The sequence below is a fragment of the Podarcis erhardii genome, assembly GCF_964252035.2.
Source record: "Podarcis erhardii genome assembly, chromosome: 8".
Lineage (NCBI taxonomy): Eukaryota > Metazoa > Chordata > Lepidosauria > Squamata > Lacertidae > Podarcis > Podarcis erhardii.
Window position 1 is genome coordinate 54,306,864 of NC_138499.1, and position 16,612 is coordinate 54,323,475.

Genomic DNA, 16,612 nt, shown 5'->3' on the forward strand with positions numbered 1-16,612 from the left:
CCTTCTCACTATATAGAAGGGTCTGGAAACTTCTGTTTCAGTGTATCTGAAGAAGTGTGCATGCACACGAAAGCTCATACCAAGAACTGACTTAGTTGGTCTTTAAGGTGCTACTGGAAGGAATTTGTTTTGTTTTGCATCTTATGTGAGGTTCATGTTTCCGGCCATCACATGCATCAACAAAACCGCATAAATCCACAACGATCCCCAGAACAGCCCTCGCCTCCCAAGATCTGGCTGTTAAGTCCTCCAAGCTTGCTTACTGGGGGTCTTAGGAAGCACATAGCTTCACTTCTTCTCCTTCCTTCAGCCTTCCTCAATCTTTTGCCAGCTGCTGAGGCCTCTCCTCCACCAACTCCTGCTGCACTTTCTGTTCTCCCCCTGCAAACTTTTCTCTCTTTTTAAAGAACCTCTCTTTCCAAATTACCCCAACTGCCCCACTCCACTTTCTGGGTTTTCCTGTTCTCTTTCTATTTAGAAAACCCAACTCAAAGGGAGCTGTTATACCCTCCACCTTGCTTACAGTACCGGATCTCTTAAAAGGTCTCTCTGTGTGTGCTGAGTGTCCTTGCTGCTGCTCAGCTGCTTCCTGTAGCTGCTGCTGCTGCCGCCGCCGCTCTCTCACCCTGAACAGAGGAGCCCAGTCCAGCCCCACAGAAAAGCAGAGAAGGAAGGTTGTAGGGAGAGGGGGCCTAGCTGCACCCAGACCACCCACCAGCCCTTCTTTTGGCCCACCCCACCTACTTTCTGTTTTATTAATTGTTCCCAGCCAAGCACACAAAGCTGTGGTTGTGTAAGTGAAATAAGCAACAGAAACGTGTTACCTGGAAAATGGGACTTCAGTTTTTCCAACAATCCAATTAAACAGTATTGAGCTACCCTTACAGTGGTAACTTGTCATTTTAGAACTCACCACAGTGTCAGAGGTTGACTGCGAACTTGGAGATTGACTTTGAGTAGATACAACTCTCCAGAGAGAAAGTGAATCGTCAAAATCTGGAGGGGGCGGGGAAGAAGAGAGAAAAAGGCAGCCTTTTAAAACACCTTGTATCAGTGGTTCTCAAAGGGTGTGATGCACCACACTGGTATGGCAGGAGAGGATGGCAAGTGTGGCAAGGACAATCAAAGAAACATTTAAATATTTCAGTGTAGTATAGTTATCTATCTACCTGTCTATCTGTATATACACAGAAAATATAGAAGGCTATATTTTCAAAATCAAGCTCTGCTATGAGTTGTTTCTTTTTGTTTTCTGATGAATTTCTTATCAATTAAAAAATCAAAACGGCACAAGCAATTTTTTATTCTGAAAGTGTGGCCCAGAGAAAGAAGTTCAAGAACCACTATATTATATGCTCACCTCTTGCTTTGCTGGTGAATCCATTAGCAAAGAAAAATGACAAAAATCCCTTTGTTTTTTTAAGAACAAAAGGGAAGAATCTCTCAAACATTCCACAAACTGCAAAATACAGATATTTTGCTGTAGAACAGGGCAGACAGAAGCCATTAGACAACATAGAGCTATGCTTCAGAGGGGGGGAGGGGATGAATACATATAGCATAAATCTATGTTGAAACTACATTGATTAGAGTGATTTTGCAAATTCTCTGTTCCATTTATTAATTAATATGACTAAAAAGTGTGACAAGTAAGCTGATGGGTTCCAGTTTGATTTTATGAAGTGATCAGGTTCTGGAGCCACAGGAAAGAACTAATCAATCAGTAACTGAGAACTGTCGAGTCCTTCTTCCCACTGCTTGCCTCCGCCAAGCTGCAATAAACTGTCCTGATTTTTGTTCACATCCAATTTTTGTGTTATGTTTCACAGCCATAAGGGCTAGAAATAGGCTTCCACATTTTTTGCTCACCATGGCAACTGTGCCCTCGACCAGCCTTCTTTTCAGCCTTAAAGCTTTAGAAAATGAGCAGAGATTATTCTGGTCGTTGCACAACGAACCCTGCTTCCTCGCCAGCTCTGAGAGGAAGAAAGGTTGGAAGTGGTATCTGGAGCATCTCGGCCACAGAATGGCCACTCTGGCAACTCTTCACCCACTTCCTAGTAAGAAAGATGGTAGGGAGTTCCTTGGGCAGTGATGCTAAAGTACCTGGAATTCCCTGGCTGCAAATCTGTCAAATCAGGTCGAACCAATGCCAATTTTGTGGCTTGGCTAGCCAAAAATGGCTGACCCGTACCTATACAAACTTGTTGCTTGTTTTTAACAACAGAAATAAAATAAAATAAAATAAAATAAAATAAAATAAAATAAAATAAAATAAAATAAAATAAAATAAAATAAAATAAAATAAAATAAAATAAAATAAAAATTGACTGCAAGGCATTCCACATTGGAATTCAATATTTTTCCTTCTAACTACTGGGGATGGGGGGAATTGAAGGGCAACCCATAAATAAATTTCAAGGAAGCACTGCTTTCTAATCTAGCTTCTTCCTCTCAGCTTTCCCCAATGCTTCAAAATCTTAAGTGCTGAAGCTCAACCGTGAATCAGGCATCATAAATCCTCAAATAAATTCATCCTATGGGCCTTATTAAGGAATCAACACCCCCACTATTCTTTACAAGCACACGTCCCTGATATATTGATTTATGCAACAGCTCACTACTTCCCATCCCACCACAGTGGAAAGAAAGCTGTTTTTCAAACTGAGCAAAGCAGCAAAGCCAGAAGGCTCACGCTGCTGTTGCCCCACGTGGCATAGCAAGAAAACCAGGGTCACCACCAAGTGGGCCCTCCACAGGGAGTTGGAGCCAGTCTGGTTCTCTGAAGAGCGTATCTGTAGGATACATATGTTTCCAAGCACCCACTTCGCTGCATTAGCATTTTCTATGTTTCAGCACATGAACTTCAAAACTGTACCTATGAAGCAGACTTCATTCCCTATGGAGTGTTGGCAACGCTTTCTATGATCTGGAAGTAGCCTGTTTCGTTATCCCCAATATGGAATTATTCACAGTGCATCACTAAGACAACCACTTAGAAACAGAAAAGTGAAATGCTTGCACATAGTCATAACAACCCACGTACTGCCTTTTACAAATTCTTACCATTGTACTGGAGATTCATCCTTCTTGATGTTCTAATTAGATTTCTGTTTTCTTTTTACATTTCTCCTATAGCCCATTATTTATCCTTCACTAAGGAAGGAATGGGCTATCTCTTCCACCTCCGACTATGAACACATTTAAAAACCTCATAATTGCTTCTCGGATACTGAACCAGATGATGTGGTATTATATTTTCAAGAGACTGGCTGACTATTTTAACTTTGAGACACAAAAGGATAATACTTTTAGAAGACTCGCACAGAACAAAACAAAAAATCAGAAGGAGAAAATGTATTGAGAACACATAGAACCGCAACCGAAATTTAAACCAAATGAATTCTTTGAAGTGTCACTTACCATTTATGCTACTCTTTTCGGCTGCCTGGCTGCCTCCCAAGGAACAATGCAGATCAAATGTATATCGACCTAAGTAGCACTGTTTCACCATCTCATTCAAATGCTCGTAGAAGCGACAATGATATAACAGAGCCTGCAAGGCGGTTTTTCCAGTGAGAGATAGACCAGATTCTTCATCATGTACACAAGGTCCCTGGAGGAAGGGGGTAACATATATAAAAATATATAGTCATTAAAAAGACCCTCATAACATTGGTTCCCAACCAATGAGAATGAACACCTCTTCTGTCAGAGGAGGAAATAGCAAGGGTTGATGCCATGAATCCATGAAAATGCAGGAAAGCATATCCACAGAATTCATCTCTGAGAATCTCAGCTTCATTTTAAACAACAAAATTGCTGCCAACTTATGCCAGGAGAATTGGGACTCGGAGAAGCTGCTGAACAGGGTTTCAACTGGTCAGAGGTAGGACATTCCTTGTCGTTCTTACTCACAAAAGATTTGTGCATAATACTAACGTCTGGGGGAAATCACGCAAATCCTGATAATTTATACAGTTTGCATAATTCTCTCCCGACACTCCTACCTTCACACCTGATCATTTGTGGGGCTGAACGCAGTGCAGGGTAAGAAAGAACTTCAATACTGGTTTGAGATGAAATGTAATCAGAATAAAAAATAGGTTTTATAACTCTGTGAAGTTCTTTTTAAGTAAACTTGCATTACAAGATGGGAATCTACATGCAGAAGATGTCAGTAATGTGCATTCATTGACTCAAGCATGACAACTACCTACTCAGGGAATTCTGCTGACTTCTAAGCATGATGACATTGAGTCAAAGTTTTTATATTCGGCCCCATTGATGCCAATTTACAATTTCTATGCCAAGCATTTCACAGCCACAGGGGTGTGCTAAAACCCACTGGAGTCAGTCACACCTTATAATCTGTGTGTGCAGCGACTTCAGTCACCTTGAAAGTACATAACATCTTGTGATCTGATGACTTGGGATTACATGTGCTGATTTATTGACTGCAGAAAGGATTTCAATTTCAAAAGCAGGGAAGCTAAGAATCTACTGAACTGTGATAACAGAAAAAAAATAACTGCTGGGATGGTAAAGCAGTGAACATTTTAATCTCCTTATCTTGTGTACTATTTGGTATACCACTAAATAACACCATATAAAGTTCCCTTCCCTTTCTGCAACATTCTCCATGGAGATAAGTGTAGTCTAAACTGGCTTAAGCAGAGAACTATGATATATCTACCTTTTTATTTTTAGCCAAATCACTGCATAGTTATCAATGTTAATCAACCTATTTAAATAAATACTGAAAAACTGAGGGGAGGATAAATTATATCAGATTTCATAATCTCTCTTACAGACAAATAATTTGTTTCTTGTAAAATCATCCTAAATACAGGTACACATTTGTTTTACAATTACGGCATTTGTATCAACACTTGTTCCAGACCAACAGCTCCAATGAAAAATTGTATATGTTCAATCTGTGATAAGATTTAAATCACTGGATTTACTAAAATCTATTCATGTTTTTAAACTGTTATTTCCCATAGAAATCAATATAAGGAAATCCATTCCTTTCACACCACAGAGTGTCAGAGCGGTTTACTACTAAATCAAGAATATAATAATATTATTGCTTATGCCAATAAAGGCCAATATATAATAAAATATATCTGTAAAAACTTATCAGTGAAATATTAACCTGAATTACAATCATCAAGGTGCTAAAATGGCCAGTTTACAGGAATGGCCCGGGGGGGGGGGGCATGCCAAGCATAATGTAGCACCATCTACCCCTGAAAGACTAATCAAGAATATATCGGCATCTTTTGAGATGTCTCCCACAATAAATTACTTATCAGAACACATATATGGTAATTCCATTTAAATAACTTGCTTAAAATTGAATGAGTATAATTATGGGTAGTTTAGTTCTAAACCTTAGTGCGCGTAATCTCATCTCGGCTACTTCAAAACTGTCCAATTATCTTCTAATCTCCTTTACAGGAATGTAAGGGAGCAACCCTGAATATATTCTGTTATTAAAATGAAGAAGAAGAAAAAGCAGGAGCTCCTTTTGAACTACCCCTTTCTAAGACACTTCTGGTATATTTGAAAATCCTTTGAAATACATGAATGGCAGCTGGGGAAAATAGATGTGCCTGGATATAGCAGCTCTAAACTTCACACCTGAACTTTACACAGAAATACGCTCCGCGACCACCCATGACAAACAGTGTTCACTGAGTATATTGAGGTTGTACACTGATTGTAGGGATCATCCCCACGAAAGAGAGCAAAGTAGCATTAGAGAAGGAATCCAACAGAGACTCTGCAATGCATTTGATCCTGCCAATGTCTTCCAACTTCCCAGCAGCTTGGATCCCAAGATAAGTGAACGTAAAGTTCATGGAAGGAGTTTTCCATCCACTTCTCCTCCCTGCAGCTCCTGACGTATCAGAGGGGCCTTCTGGACAAAGTGGAGTGCAGGGAGCTGCTGGCAGGAAAGAAGACTAATCCAAAATCAGGTAGGGGCACCTTCCAGGCACTTTGCCATATTCCCTTATCTTAGGATCCAAGCCACTGAACACGTGAACTTTTCTGTACAATCAAGTTAATTGGTTATATTAGACAAGCTACAATGCTATAAATAGAATGTATATTAAAATATATTATTTCTATTATTCAGATGTCACCTAATATAAAAAAGTCTCTAGGCAACCTACAAACAGAATAAAAATACACTTAAAAACAGCAATAATTGATGCACTAACAAAAAATAGAATTACATCAAGAATAGCAAATGGCAAAAACATCAGCAGTCTTAAGCCAGGATAACTCACCATGGCTACTTCTTGAGAATACAGATATTCTGGATCTGGAAGGTTATGATAATAACTTTGGTTGGCATGCATATTTATGGTATGACAAGGTAAAGGTACATAGAAACTTTAAAAACCATATTGTCAGGAAAGCACTGTATAATGTATGGAATCGATATAAAGATTTGTTAGAGAGTAAAACCCCCAGGTGGTTGTCACCAATGGAAGCCAAGGCGGTAAAAAGACTGAACATGGACTCAGATTGGCCAAAATATTGTGAAATTATAGAATATGATGGTGAAAACCTGAAACTACAGAGTTTTGAGAAATTGAAACCTAAAGTCCGAGACTGGTTACATTATTACCAGATTAATGAAACCTTTAAGCAGGACAGGAAACTAGGATTTCAGAAGGAGAGGTCAAAGTTAGAAACAGAATTGCTAGAACCCAATACTAAGAATTTGTCTAGAATGTATAATTTGCTGCTAAAATGGAACACACAGGATGAAACGGTTAAATCAGCTATGATTAAGTGGGCACAAGATGTTGGTCATGATATTATGTTTGCTGACTGGGAGCAGTTATGGACCACAGGTATTAAATTTACGGCATGTAGTGCCTTGAAAGAGAATATAATGAAAATGATCTATAGGTGGTACATGACCCCAGTCAAGCTTGCAAAGATATATCATCTGCCCAATAACAATTGCTGGAAGTGTAATGAATGCGAAGGAACTTTTTATCATCTTTGGTGGACCTGCCCGAAGATTAAGGCCTACTGGGAAATGATCTATAATGAAATTAAGAAAATCCTTAAGTGGACATTTATAAAGAAACCAGAGGCTTTTCTCTTGGGCATGGTAGGCCAAATGGTTCCAAAGAAAGATAGAACATTCTTTATGTACGCAACAACAGCAGCAAGAATTCTTTTGGCGAAGTATTGGAAGACTAAAGAAGTACCTACTCTGGAAGAATGGCAGACCAAGGTGACTGAATTTATGGGACTGGCAGAGATGACCGGCAGAATCCGTGACCAGAGGAGAGAGACAGTGGAAGAAGACTGGAAAAAATTCAAAATCTATCTTAAAAATTGTTGTAAAATTTTGGAATGTTAAGATGTCAAGGGATTGGATATAAAGAATTACAGCTGTAAAAATTGAAATTTAAAAAAAGCTTTAAAGAGAATTAAATATAAAAAGGGATGAAGGATTGCTAAAAAATTTTAAAATAAGGATGCAGTGAAGGGGAGGTTTGGGGAAGTCGTGTTATGTTTGTCTGTTTTTTGTTTATGTTGTAAAATTAATAAAAATTATTTAAAAAAAAAAAAATAAGCCAGGATAACTCATTACACTCCATCAAATGCCTGGGAAGGTCTTAACCTGCTGTCAAAAATATGCTTAAAGTCAGCTCTGGACCATAAAAAAACCCCCCAAATTCATTAACTGCATGAATTATTTGCTCCCGGAAAACTCGCTTTTGTTGATGATGGTTCTTCTTCCTTTTTCTGCAATTGGAACTCCATTAAAGAAAAACCTATGTCAGTTCCATAGTATCCAATGGAGGTATTTAATATAGGTTTTCAGAACTGTACTGATCTTCTTTCAATGTTAAAATAATATCTATCTTCACTCTGCCAGAACAAGTAGGTTCTAGAGATACAATTCACCTAATTATGGATCTACTGTACAAGACGGAGAGTGGTCTGCTTGTTGCAAGAAACTCCCGGGGAAATAGGTTCTAAATAACTCCTGCCAAGTTTATCCTCCTGCCTTGGCTAAGCCACACAACAGTATCTAGGCCACAGAGAAGTGTTTGAACTTAGCATCCATTTTAAGGCTAGGGCTTGATATCTCCTGCTCACAGGAGGATTATTTTACATTTATTTTAAAGCACCAAGTGAGGATGAAATGAAACCCAAAGATGTCCCTCTTCTACTTGTGTGGGTCTTGCAAAGCTGTGAAAAGTGTTATTAGTGCCTGACCAAGTGCTGGTAGACCACACTGCCAGTGGCTATTTCCTTTCTGCTCGTGGTTATTTGAATCCAATCCATTTAAAAAAAAATAATCAAAAGGATACATTTACTATTGAAACAGTTCTTTTTAAAAGCATTCACAAAATGTTTAAAAGGTATTTCACAAACCTATTAAAAACGCTTTAAGATGCAGCTTCAAAAGAACTGACAAGCTCAAATAGGCAGTTTACCAATTTTTTTCTGTACTAATCCGTGCTGGCATCGTTCCCTCCTACAAACAGGAATTTCATTTCCCAAACTAATCTTTCTGGGTCCCTGGAGCTGCTATATAGGGATGCTTTAAAGTCAATTATTCCAAAAGCTCTTTAGTACATCGAGTACCTGTAAATTCCTGCTTCCCTTTGCTACCACTACCTTTGAGGGGAGCATTGCCAGGAGAGACAACTGCTGGCCATCAGCCCATGTGAGGAAGTCCCGCCCCAGGGAGACCAAAAATAGGGTGTTCTATTTCCGACTGAGTCCCATTCTTCCCACAGCTGCTGCTGAAGAGGCTGGTGAGGCAGCAACAATAGCAAGAGGGCTGAGGAGCGGACTGAGACCTCCTCCCCCAAGATGCCCCACAAGAGTTAATGCCCACAGTGACAAGGGCTGGGAATAGCTGGCGCCATCTGCTCAGACTCGCAGGGGTCAGCAAACTTTTTTGGCAGGGGGCCGGTCCACTGTCCCTCAGACCTTGTGAGGGGCCGGACTATATGTTGAAAATAAAATGAACGAATTCCTATGCTCCACAAATAACCCAGAGACGCATTTTAAATAAAAGCACACATTCTACTCATGTAAAAACACGCTGATTCCCAGACTGTCTGCAGGCCGGATTTAGAAGATTGGGCTGGATCCGGCCCCTGGGTCTTAGTTTGCCTACCCATGGCTCAGAGCAACAACATCCGGTGATCTAAGAAAAGGGTTCCAAACAATTCCTCTTCCATAGTAGCTCCCATTTTCTGCCTCTGACTTTGAAGGAGGAAGAGGCAGGAGCCACATGGCACCATCATTTGAGCCCACGATGGCACCTGGTATTCTGCAGTCAGCTTTAAAGAGGACACTTGTTTCTCTCATCTCAGGAATTCTCTCAGACAAGCAGGACAGCAATATTCCAGAAACATTTTTTTCCAATGTTTGCATGCACCTTATTGGTTCAGGGTAATTGTGAGGGCAGTATCATCAACCAACACATCAGACTTTGCTGTTGTGAACAACTCTTAAAACCATCATAGTTGAAAAACAAATATTGTAAAATAAAATGCATCAACAAATTACATCCATCATCTCTCCAAACATAAGTCACACACTTTGATCCCATTATGGTAATGGGGAAAAAGATTAAACACATCCCTCAAATTAAAAGCAAGTGAAATTGGCAGTGTTCTTTAACTAGCTGAAGCCCTAGGTTAAGTTGCAAGTCCACTCTGTAAGGCTAGAATAATTTGAGAACGATGATATTTTGGTTTTATCCAGTACAGAAAGAATGTTGGGGGAAGAATTGTTTTGCTTGTCCCAATCTTTACTGAAAACAGGGTAAGAATGTTCATTATTTTCACTTCTAAAGTACATCTAAAGCAGCTTGTACCCTTTTCTTTCCTCTAACAAGGATATAAAATATTGGACGCAATTATATTGATGAGTAATGGAAATTCATCAAGTCAACTAGTCACCTGCCAAATAGAGTCTTTAACCTCTTCAGTGGGCAGTGGAATCACCAAAAGATTCTGAAGAATAAATGCAGCCTGCAAAAGAAAAATCAAACATCAACAGTGCCACCTGGCTGCAGCTAAATAATTGAAGACAATAAGGCTGTTTCAGATATACACTATTATCATCAAAAGTAATGTTCAGGCCACTTTCACCTTCTATTTTAAGGAATTCAGAAGCTATTTGGATTTTGATTACTCAGTGAGTCATTTTAAAAAATCAAATGTTATGCTGTCTTGTCAAGTTGAGGGAGGGGAAGTGCCATTTTATTTTTAGGATAAATTTTCACTGAGGACAAAGCATGAATAGCTGAAACATCCATTACACAGAAAATACACAACTACATGTATTTGACTTATTTTTAGTATAATTTTAACTGCTAAGATTTTCTGAAAATTGATTTCTGTGTATCACTTTCTTTTCTATCATGTCTAACCTTGTTTGTTTACATAGTGCAGAAACAGTAGGCTTCCACTGTGTTGGGAAGAATTAAGAGAACTCATGTTTGTTCCTCTACGTTTCAGTGAGAATGTCTGCTTTGAATCACAAAATAAAGAAGTGTGACCAATAGCTGAAGAGCTTCTTTAACGAAATTTAAAAAAGAAAACGCCGAAACATTCAGCATAATAAATTCTACCTGACATATCTAAAAATGCCATTATAACAGCAGGAATGAGGAAATCCTTTTTTTAAAAAGAGCAAAACTGAACTGAGTTTGGGATTCAACTGACCTGTTTTGAAGTGACCATCAATGTAGGTTATAGGTGATATTCAACTAACCCCTTTCCTCCTGTGTGTGCCCCACAGCATCCCCAGATATACTCCAGAGGGCTGGGAGAACCCCCATAAGAGATTTAGGGGAGTGGGGTGGGAGGAGGAGAGGAGTGAGAAAGATTCATCATTCCATATGTTCACCATAGTGCTACAGCAGCTACACTGAATACAACTCTATGAAGTGTCTTAAGCCAATCAGGGGACATGGTAATTTTAGTCACTGCTTCCAGGCACACCCAAACAAAGCACGCTTTCTACCACTTTGCCTTGGCATACCTAGATACACTCTACATAGTGTTAGAACGATGGTCTCTCAGAAAGAGAACCAACACTATGCAAGATTGTACTTCAAAGGGGTTGAACAAGGCTGTCCTGGCCCCCGTCCAAAACCAGGCAACAGAGGTGTTTACTTGTACATAGAGAAGTAAACTTTTATTATGGCAGTCCAACAAAACAAATTTTGCATCTACGAAAGAGCAGAATCTAGCCCTGGTGCTCTTATAGGGTGGATGAATAGTTTCCCCATCTTCCTGCCAAGCTTTAAACAGAGGTGGAGAAGGATCAGCTACTTGTGCAACTTACCTGCAAGCATGCCATCCTCCCTTCATTGAGAGAGATGAGTCTCCACTTTTGATGTGCCATCTCTCCTTGGGAGAGATCTTTGGAACTATTCTGTTACAGAAGTCTGAACTCTGCTCCTCCATCATCCTCCACAGTCTGGGAAGGGGCAGCCCCTGGGTCTCCCTCCTTTGAATTCTGGGTGCAGGGTGGGGGTGCTTCATCAAGCAGGCTCTGCTGCACCCCTCTTCCCTTCTGACTCCCCATCCTCAAGTGCTCCAGATCAGAATCAGAATCAGAGCGCCCAGGGTGGACCATGACACTGACAGAGGGAGAACTGTTCAAACAAGTGTGATCCTGCCCTAGTTTCACCTAAATTGTATCTAGGTTTCAGATGACAAAAGCAGAAAATATCTGTGTACGCAATCTGGTTTTGCTGATGTTGGGTATTTCTTCCTCCTCCTCATAATCTTCAGTACTCAATAGACAGGCTCAAATGCGGAGTGTGAAGGGAGAGATGATACACATTTATTGGATTCCATGCAATTTTACAAGCACGTCAAAGTTATCTGGAAGTTTCCACAATAAGAAAATTACAGAACAAGTCAAGTAGTGCTTGTTCCAAGAAAGTGACATAAATGATTGCAACCTTGTATCCACTTAGCTTAGACTAAGTGCTATTGAACTCAATGAGACTCACTTTTGAGTAGACACCTAAAGGAGTGTGCTGTAAGAGAACTTGAGAGAACTATTAAAAAAAAACATTTTTACAGGGAACAGAATTTACATACCTCTCTTCGGACCATGCTGCATTCAGACTGGTCCAGCAGGATGTTAATCACCGTTCCCCACAAGCCTCCTGATATGTTCTGGCAGCTTTCAGCCAATGCGAAGCAGCCTACTTCGAGGGATGTAAGTGCTGATCCTATGGCGAGGGATGTGAACTTTACCTAGAATTAACGAAAATCAAAACCATTTACACATTAAAATCCAACTTTTCTCTAACTTCCACATTGCATTTTAGACCACGTTCCCCACCATTTAGAAGTTTATTGAAAAACTGCAAATTGATTCTTAAAACCAATAATCTGGTTTTAAAACGTTTTGCCTCAAGGCTGTTATGGAATATTTTTAATAAAAAGTTAGGTCACAAAGACCTAACAGTTTATGGAAAGGTAAAACTCGCTCATAAAAGTATTTAGGACAAGCAAAGTTTTAAAAGGTACAATATGGTAATGTTCGATACAGTAATAGTAAAGCATGTAAGGTGAACAGAAAACCATTCATTCATTTACTGAATCGGTAAGACTAATAAAAAAACAACAACAACCCACACCTTTGTCTTCCTTTTCCTCCATACTATTGTTAAAATAGCATGGGGGGAAATCTGTTTCTTGACTGAATTATTCTGAGATCAAGAAGGAAAGATAGCACCCTTCATTCAAGAAACTGCTGAGCAGTGACTACTGTCCAATTATATTTTAAATAATCATTCTAGCATAGCATCCAATATGCCCATGGATACATTTTATGGTGCCCTTGAGGTTCCCACCCCTTCCTCTGCTGAAATTACATTTGAGAGCAGAATCCTCTTGTAGCCAACAGAATATGCCATGGTGTCTGTTGTTTCACTGTTGTGCATGTGCAGTGTCCATGAGTTTCCCCAGTTTGCAAATGCACCCATGAGCCTCAAAAGGTTGGCGACCCTGATTTAAGCCCTAATGCTAACTTGTACCATCCCCACCCCAAAACCTGCCAAGAATTCTAAGAACAGAACTGCTCAAAACAAAGCTCTCAGATGTTTTACCAGATGGGCATCTCCACCCCCATCACTCAGCCCAGATCTAGGTCCAGCGCCAAGGGCCTTCTGGTGGTTCCCTCACTGTGAGAAGTGAGGTTACAGGGAAGCAGGCAAAGGGCCTTCTCGGTAGTGGCACCCGCCCTGTGGAACGCCCTCCCATCAGATGTCAAGCAAATAAACAACTATCCCACTTTTAGAAGACATCTGAAGGCAGCCCTCTTTAGGGAAGTTTTTAATGTTTTAAGTATTATTCTGTTTTTAAAGTTCTGTTGAAAGCTGCCCAGAGTGGCTGGGGAAACCCAGCCAGAAGGGCGGGGTAGAAATAATAAAATTATCATCATCATCATCATCATCATCATCATTATTTCAACAGAATTTCAGGGTTTCCTTTTTTTTTTTTTTTTTGAGGGGGGTAGAAAAACTGAACAACTGTGGATGCATAGATGCACTGCTATGTGTAAGAAAATGGAACGCCTGGTTTTTCTTCCCGCAAACAGGAGATTACTATGCTTAGGAAGAATGGATGAGGAGCCCCTTAAGGTGAACAATGACACTGCCATCTGCGAGAGGTGGCTGGCTTATACTGCAGCAAAATATGCAAAATTCCTTTTGGCAGGAATAGGCAATGTATTACAGCAGAAAAGGTGAAAGAGGCTTTTGTTCTGCAGTTCATGTTTCTCATATTGATCCTTGCACTGAAAGGCAAAAGAAGCTGTTAACAGCAGCTATTCTCTTGAATGCCAACTTAGTTTATAAGTAGCTAAGGTACTGTTGGAACGGAAGAAATTATTTCACCTCTGCCCTCCCCACTTTATATTGCTATGAAAAATTGATATTTTCCTCTGCTGTCATCTCCCTTTTCTCCCATGTTCAATTTATCCAGGGGACAAATGTTTCAAGAAGCAAAATGTACAGCCTTTAGCCTTCATTACCCATTGTTGTTATCCTCCAGGGTTGAGCAATTTGTTAAGCGCCAAAAGCCGCATCAAAAATACTACAGGTGCCAGAGGATGAAAGAAAGCTTATATGAGTTAACTATTAGCTGTGTACAATTAACAAGTTTGCATACAGTGTTCATTAATACTGACAGATGCCATAATACAGCTTGTCAACATGTTGCAATTATTCAGTCAAGTCCTTTGGGCATCTTTACAAGTGGGACTTGGGAGACCTGCTGTAGTACAGGTGTGTGTACAACTGGTTGTGAAGCTCCTTGGTGTCAGCTTCCTAGTATAACAGTTCACGTTGAAACCACAAAGTAATTCCAGTCCCCAAACAGTCACCCCAACCTTCAGGTGGGAGGAATCCAGAGGGAGAGAAGGATAGTGGGGGGAAAGTAAATGGTTTGAATGTCGTCCTTGACGGAAATCAGTTTCCCTACCCCCTGCTATACAGGAGGAGAGTTGGACATGAGACAAAGCAGGATGGGTACAACACTACTTGTACTCCAGTGGAAGCAATGCACAGAATTTTCTCCCAATTTTAGCACAGCGCAATACATCTTCCCTGCCAGGGCTCTTATGATTCCAGAGGGTAGAGCATTTCACTCTGTACTGAGCATCCGCTAAATCACCACAGAACTGCTGGGACAATCTTCATCTGCCTCCACACCTCCAAGGTTGGGAGGAAAGTTGGCTGCTCAAACTTGACAGGCAGCAACGGTGCCCTTGCCATGAAAAATGCAGAATTGACCTTGTGCGGATTGGACAACATCATCATATTTGTTGTATTGCAAGCACGAAGCAACAATTCCAAGAGTGAGGGTTTTACTGACCTCTGGATCTCTGTCTACCCATAATGGAATCAGCCAAGCCAAGCCTTGCCGAGAAACAACTTGTTCTTCGCTGTTATATGGCAAGAACCAGAGAGGTATCCAGTCCTAAAAGATAAACAGATGAATCCTTAACCTTAAGGTAGCCTTCGTATAACACAATCTAGTCATTATTTATTCCAGCATTTAAAATTGTGCATTAGTGTACACTTTTAAGGTACTACCTACAATAAGGAGCAAATACAGGACACTCTATCCCAATGGTAAGGGCACCATAAGGCACAGTAAGGCCATGTGTAATCTGGTAATGATATCTTGGAAGGAAATTAAATAAATAGTCCTCAATTGCAACTTGTTGGTTACAATGCAGAATTTTCATTTAACATACGACTACCTATTCAAAGTTTAAACCTGTCTGAGCCACATGAATGCCGAGAGTCATTTGAGCTGCTCTGGCTGCAAGTCACTGCTGAACAGACTAGATTGGAAACACAATTTCATGCCAAGGGAAGAGTAGAAAATTGCAAGGAGCTGAAATGCTCAGCTCCTCTAGCCTAACTTCCTCCAATATAGGAGTGACATTGCAGAGGGAAACAATTTTCATGTTATTTATTCCAAGTCTTAATTGGAATCTCAATATTTATTTCTTGGGGGGTTGAGGAGCTAGACCCCTACCAGGCCATGTAGGGGTTGGGAAACACCAGGGTTTCCCAAACTTGGGTTTACAGCTGTTTTTGGACTACATTTCCCTTCATTCCTGACCACTGGTCCTGCCAGCTAGGGATGATGGGAGTTGTAGTCCAAAAACAGCTGGAGACCCAAGTTTGGGAAACCCTGTACTAGTTTCCAAGGTTTACCCTTTCCTACTTCCACTCCAGTGGATTTTAGTATAGGGCAAAGAACACATAAACTACATATATTAAACAAGTTGTGCCCCACATTCTATAAATGAATATTAATATCACCAAGTATATAATCAAACCCTCTTCTGAAAAACATTTTTAACACACTGATTCTCTCCTCCCTACAACCGTTATGGTCTCACCTGGATGCTACTGCAGCAACACATTCCTGTCTGGAAACTAAGGACGGTTTTTTGTTCCATGAACGCACTTGTGTACAGCTTGAAGAAGCAAAGGTTGATCACGGTGCTCGTGTTAACACGCAGACTTACAATTGTTTACCAAGGACCCCAATAACAAATGCACCCATTGAAATGCAAATCCGCTATCACAGAGTACTAGTGGTGCACAGAGTTGACAGCTAATTAGAACTGTCAGTAACTGCACGTTATCCGAGTAGCTTAAGCTAAGAGACAAGGGTCGCTGTTATTCCTCTTACCGCATTTGGAGCCTGAGACATCATTTCATGGGACAAGTGAAGCAAACAAAGGATAGCACTCTTTGTGACACCTTTCCCCATGAAAGACATGGCATTTCCTCCCCATTCGACATAAAAAGATGAGATGACCTGGAAAGAAAAACACAGAACGGCAGCTTAACCGCAAACTACATTCTGATGTATGTAAGCCGAATTGCAGATGTGAGTCAATGGCACCCACAAAGACAACAGGTTTTTAACTTCACTAAATAGACACTTTCCCATGCCGTTTTCAAGAGCAGTTTTATAAGCAGACATTTCTAAATCCTGTTCCTGTGTCAAGCAACTCTCGTTCACACCTTATGTCATCTATCTCTTTCTTCTGGATC

At 40.3% G+C, this 16,612-nt stretch overlaps 1 protein-coding gene across 3 annotated transcripts in view; it reads right to left on the reverse strand.

Annotated features, from left to right (window-relative positions):
• The window catches only part of RTTN (rotatin), an 89,023-nt gene that overhangs the window by 34,795 nt on the left and 37,616 nt on the right, over nucleotides 1-16,612 (reverse strand). For all 3 annotated transcript variants that reach the window (XM_081875071.1, XM_081875070.1, XM_081875069.1), the window contains exons 29-34: nucleotides 16,245-16,373; nucleotides 14,907-15,011; nucleotides 12,123-12,281; nucleotides 9,963-10,034; nucleotides 3,424-3,616; nucleotides 914-996 (exon numbers count right to left, since the gene is read on the reverse strand). In XM_081875071.1, coding sequence (XP_081731197.1) covers nucleotides 914-996; nucleotides 3,424-3,616; nucleotides 9,963-10,034; nucleotides 12,123-12,281; nucleotides 14,907-15,011; nucleotides 16,245-16,373 — 741 coding nt within the window. The remainder of the gene's footprint in view (nucleotides 1-913; nucleotides 997-3,423; nucleotides 3,617-9,962; nucleotides 10,035-12,122; nucleotides 12,282-14,906; nucleotides 15,012-16,244; nucleotides 16,374-16,612) is intronic.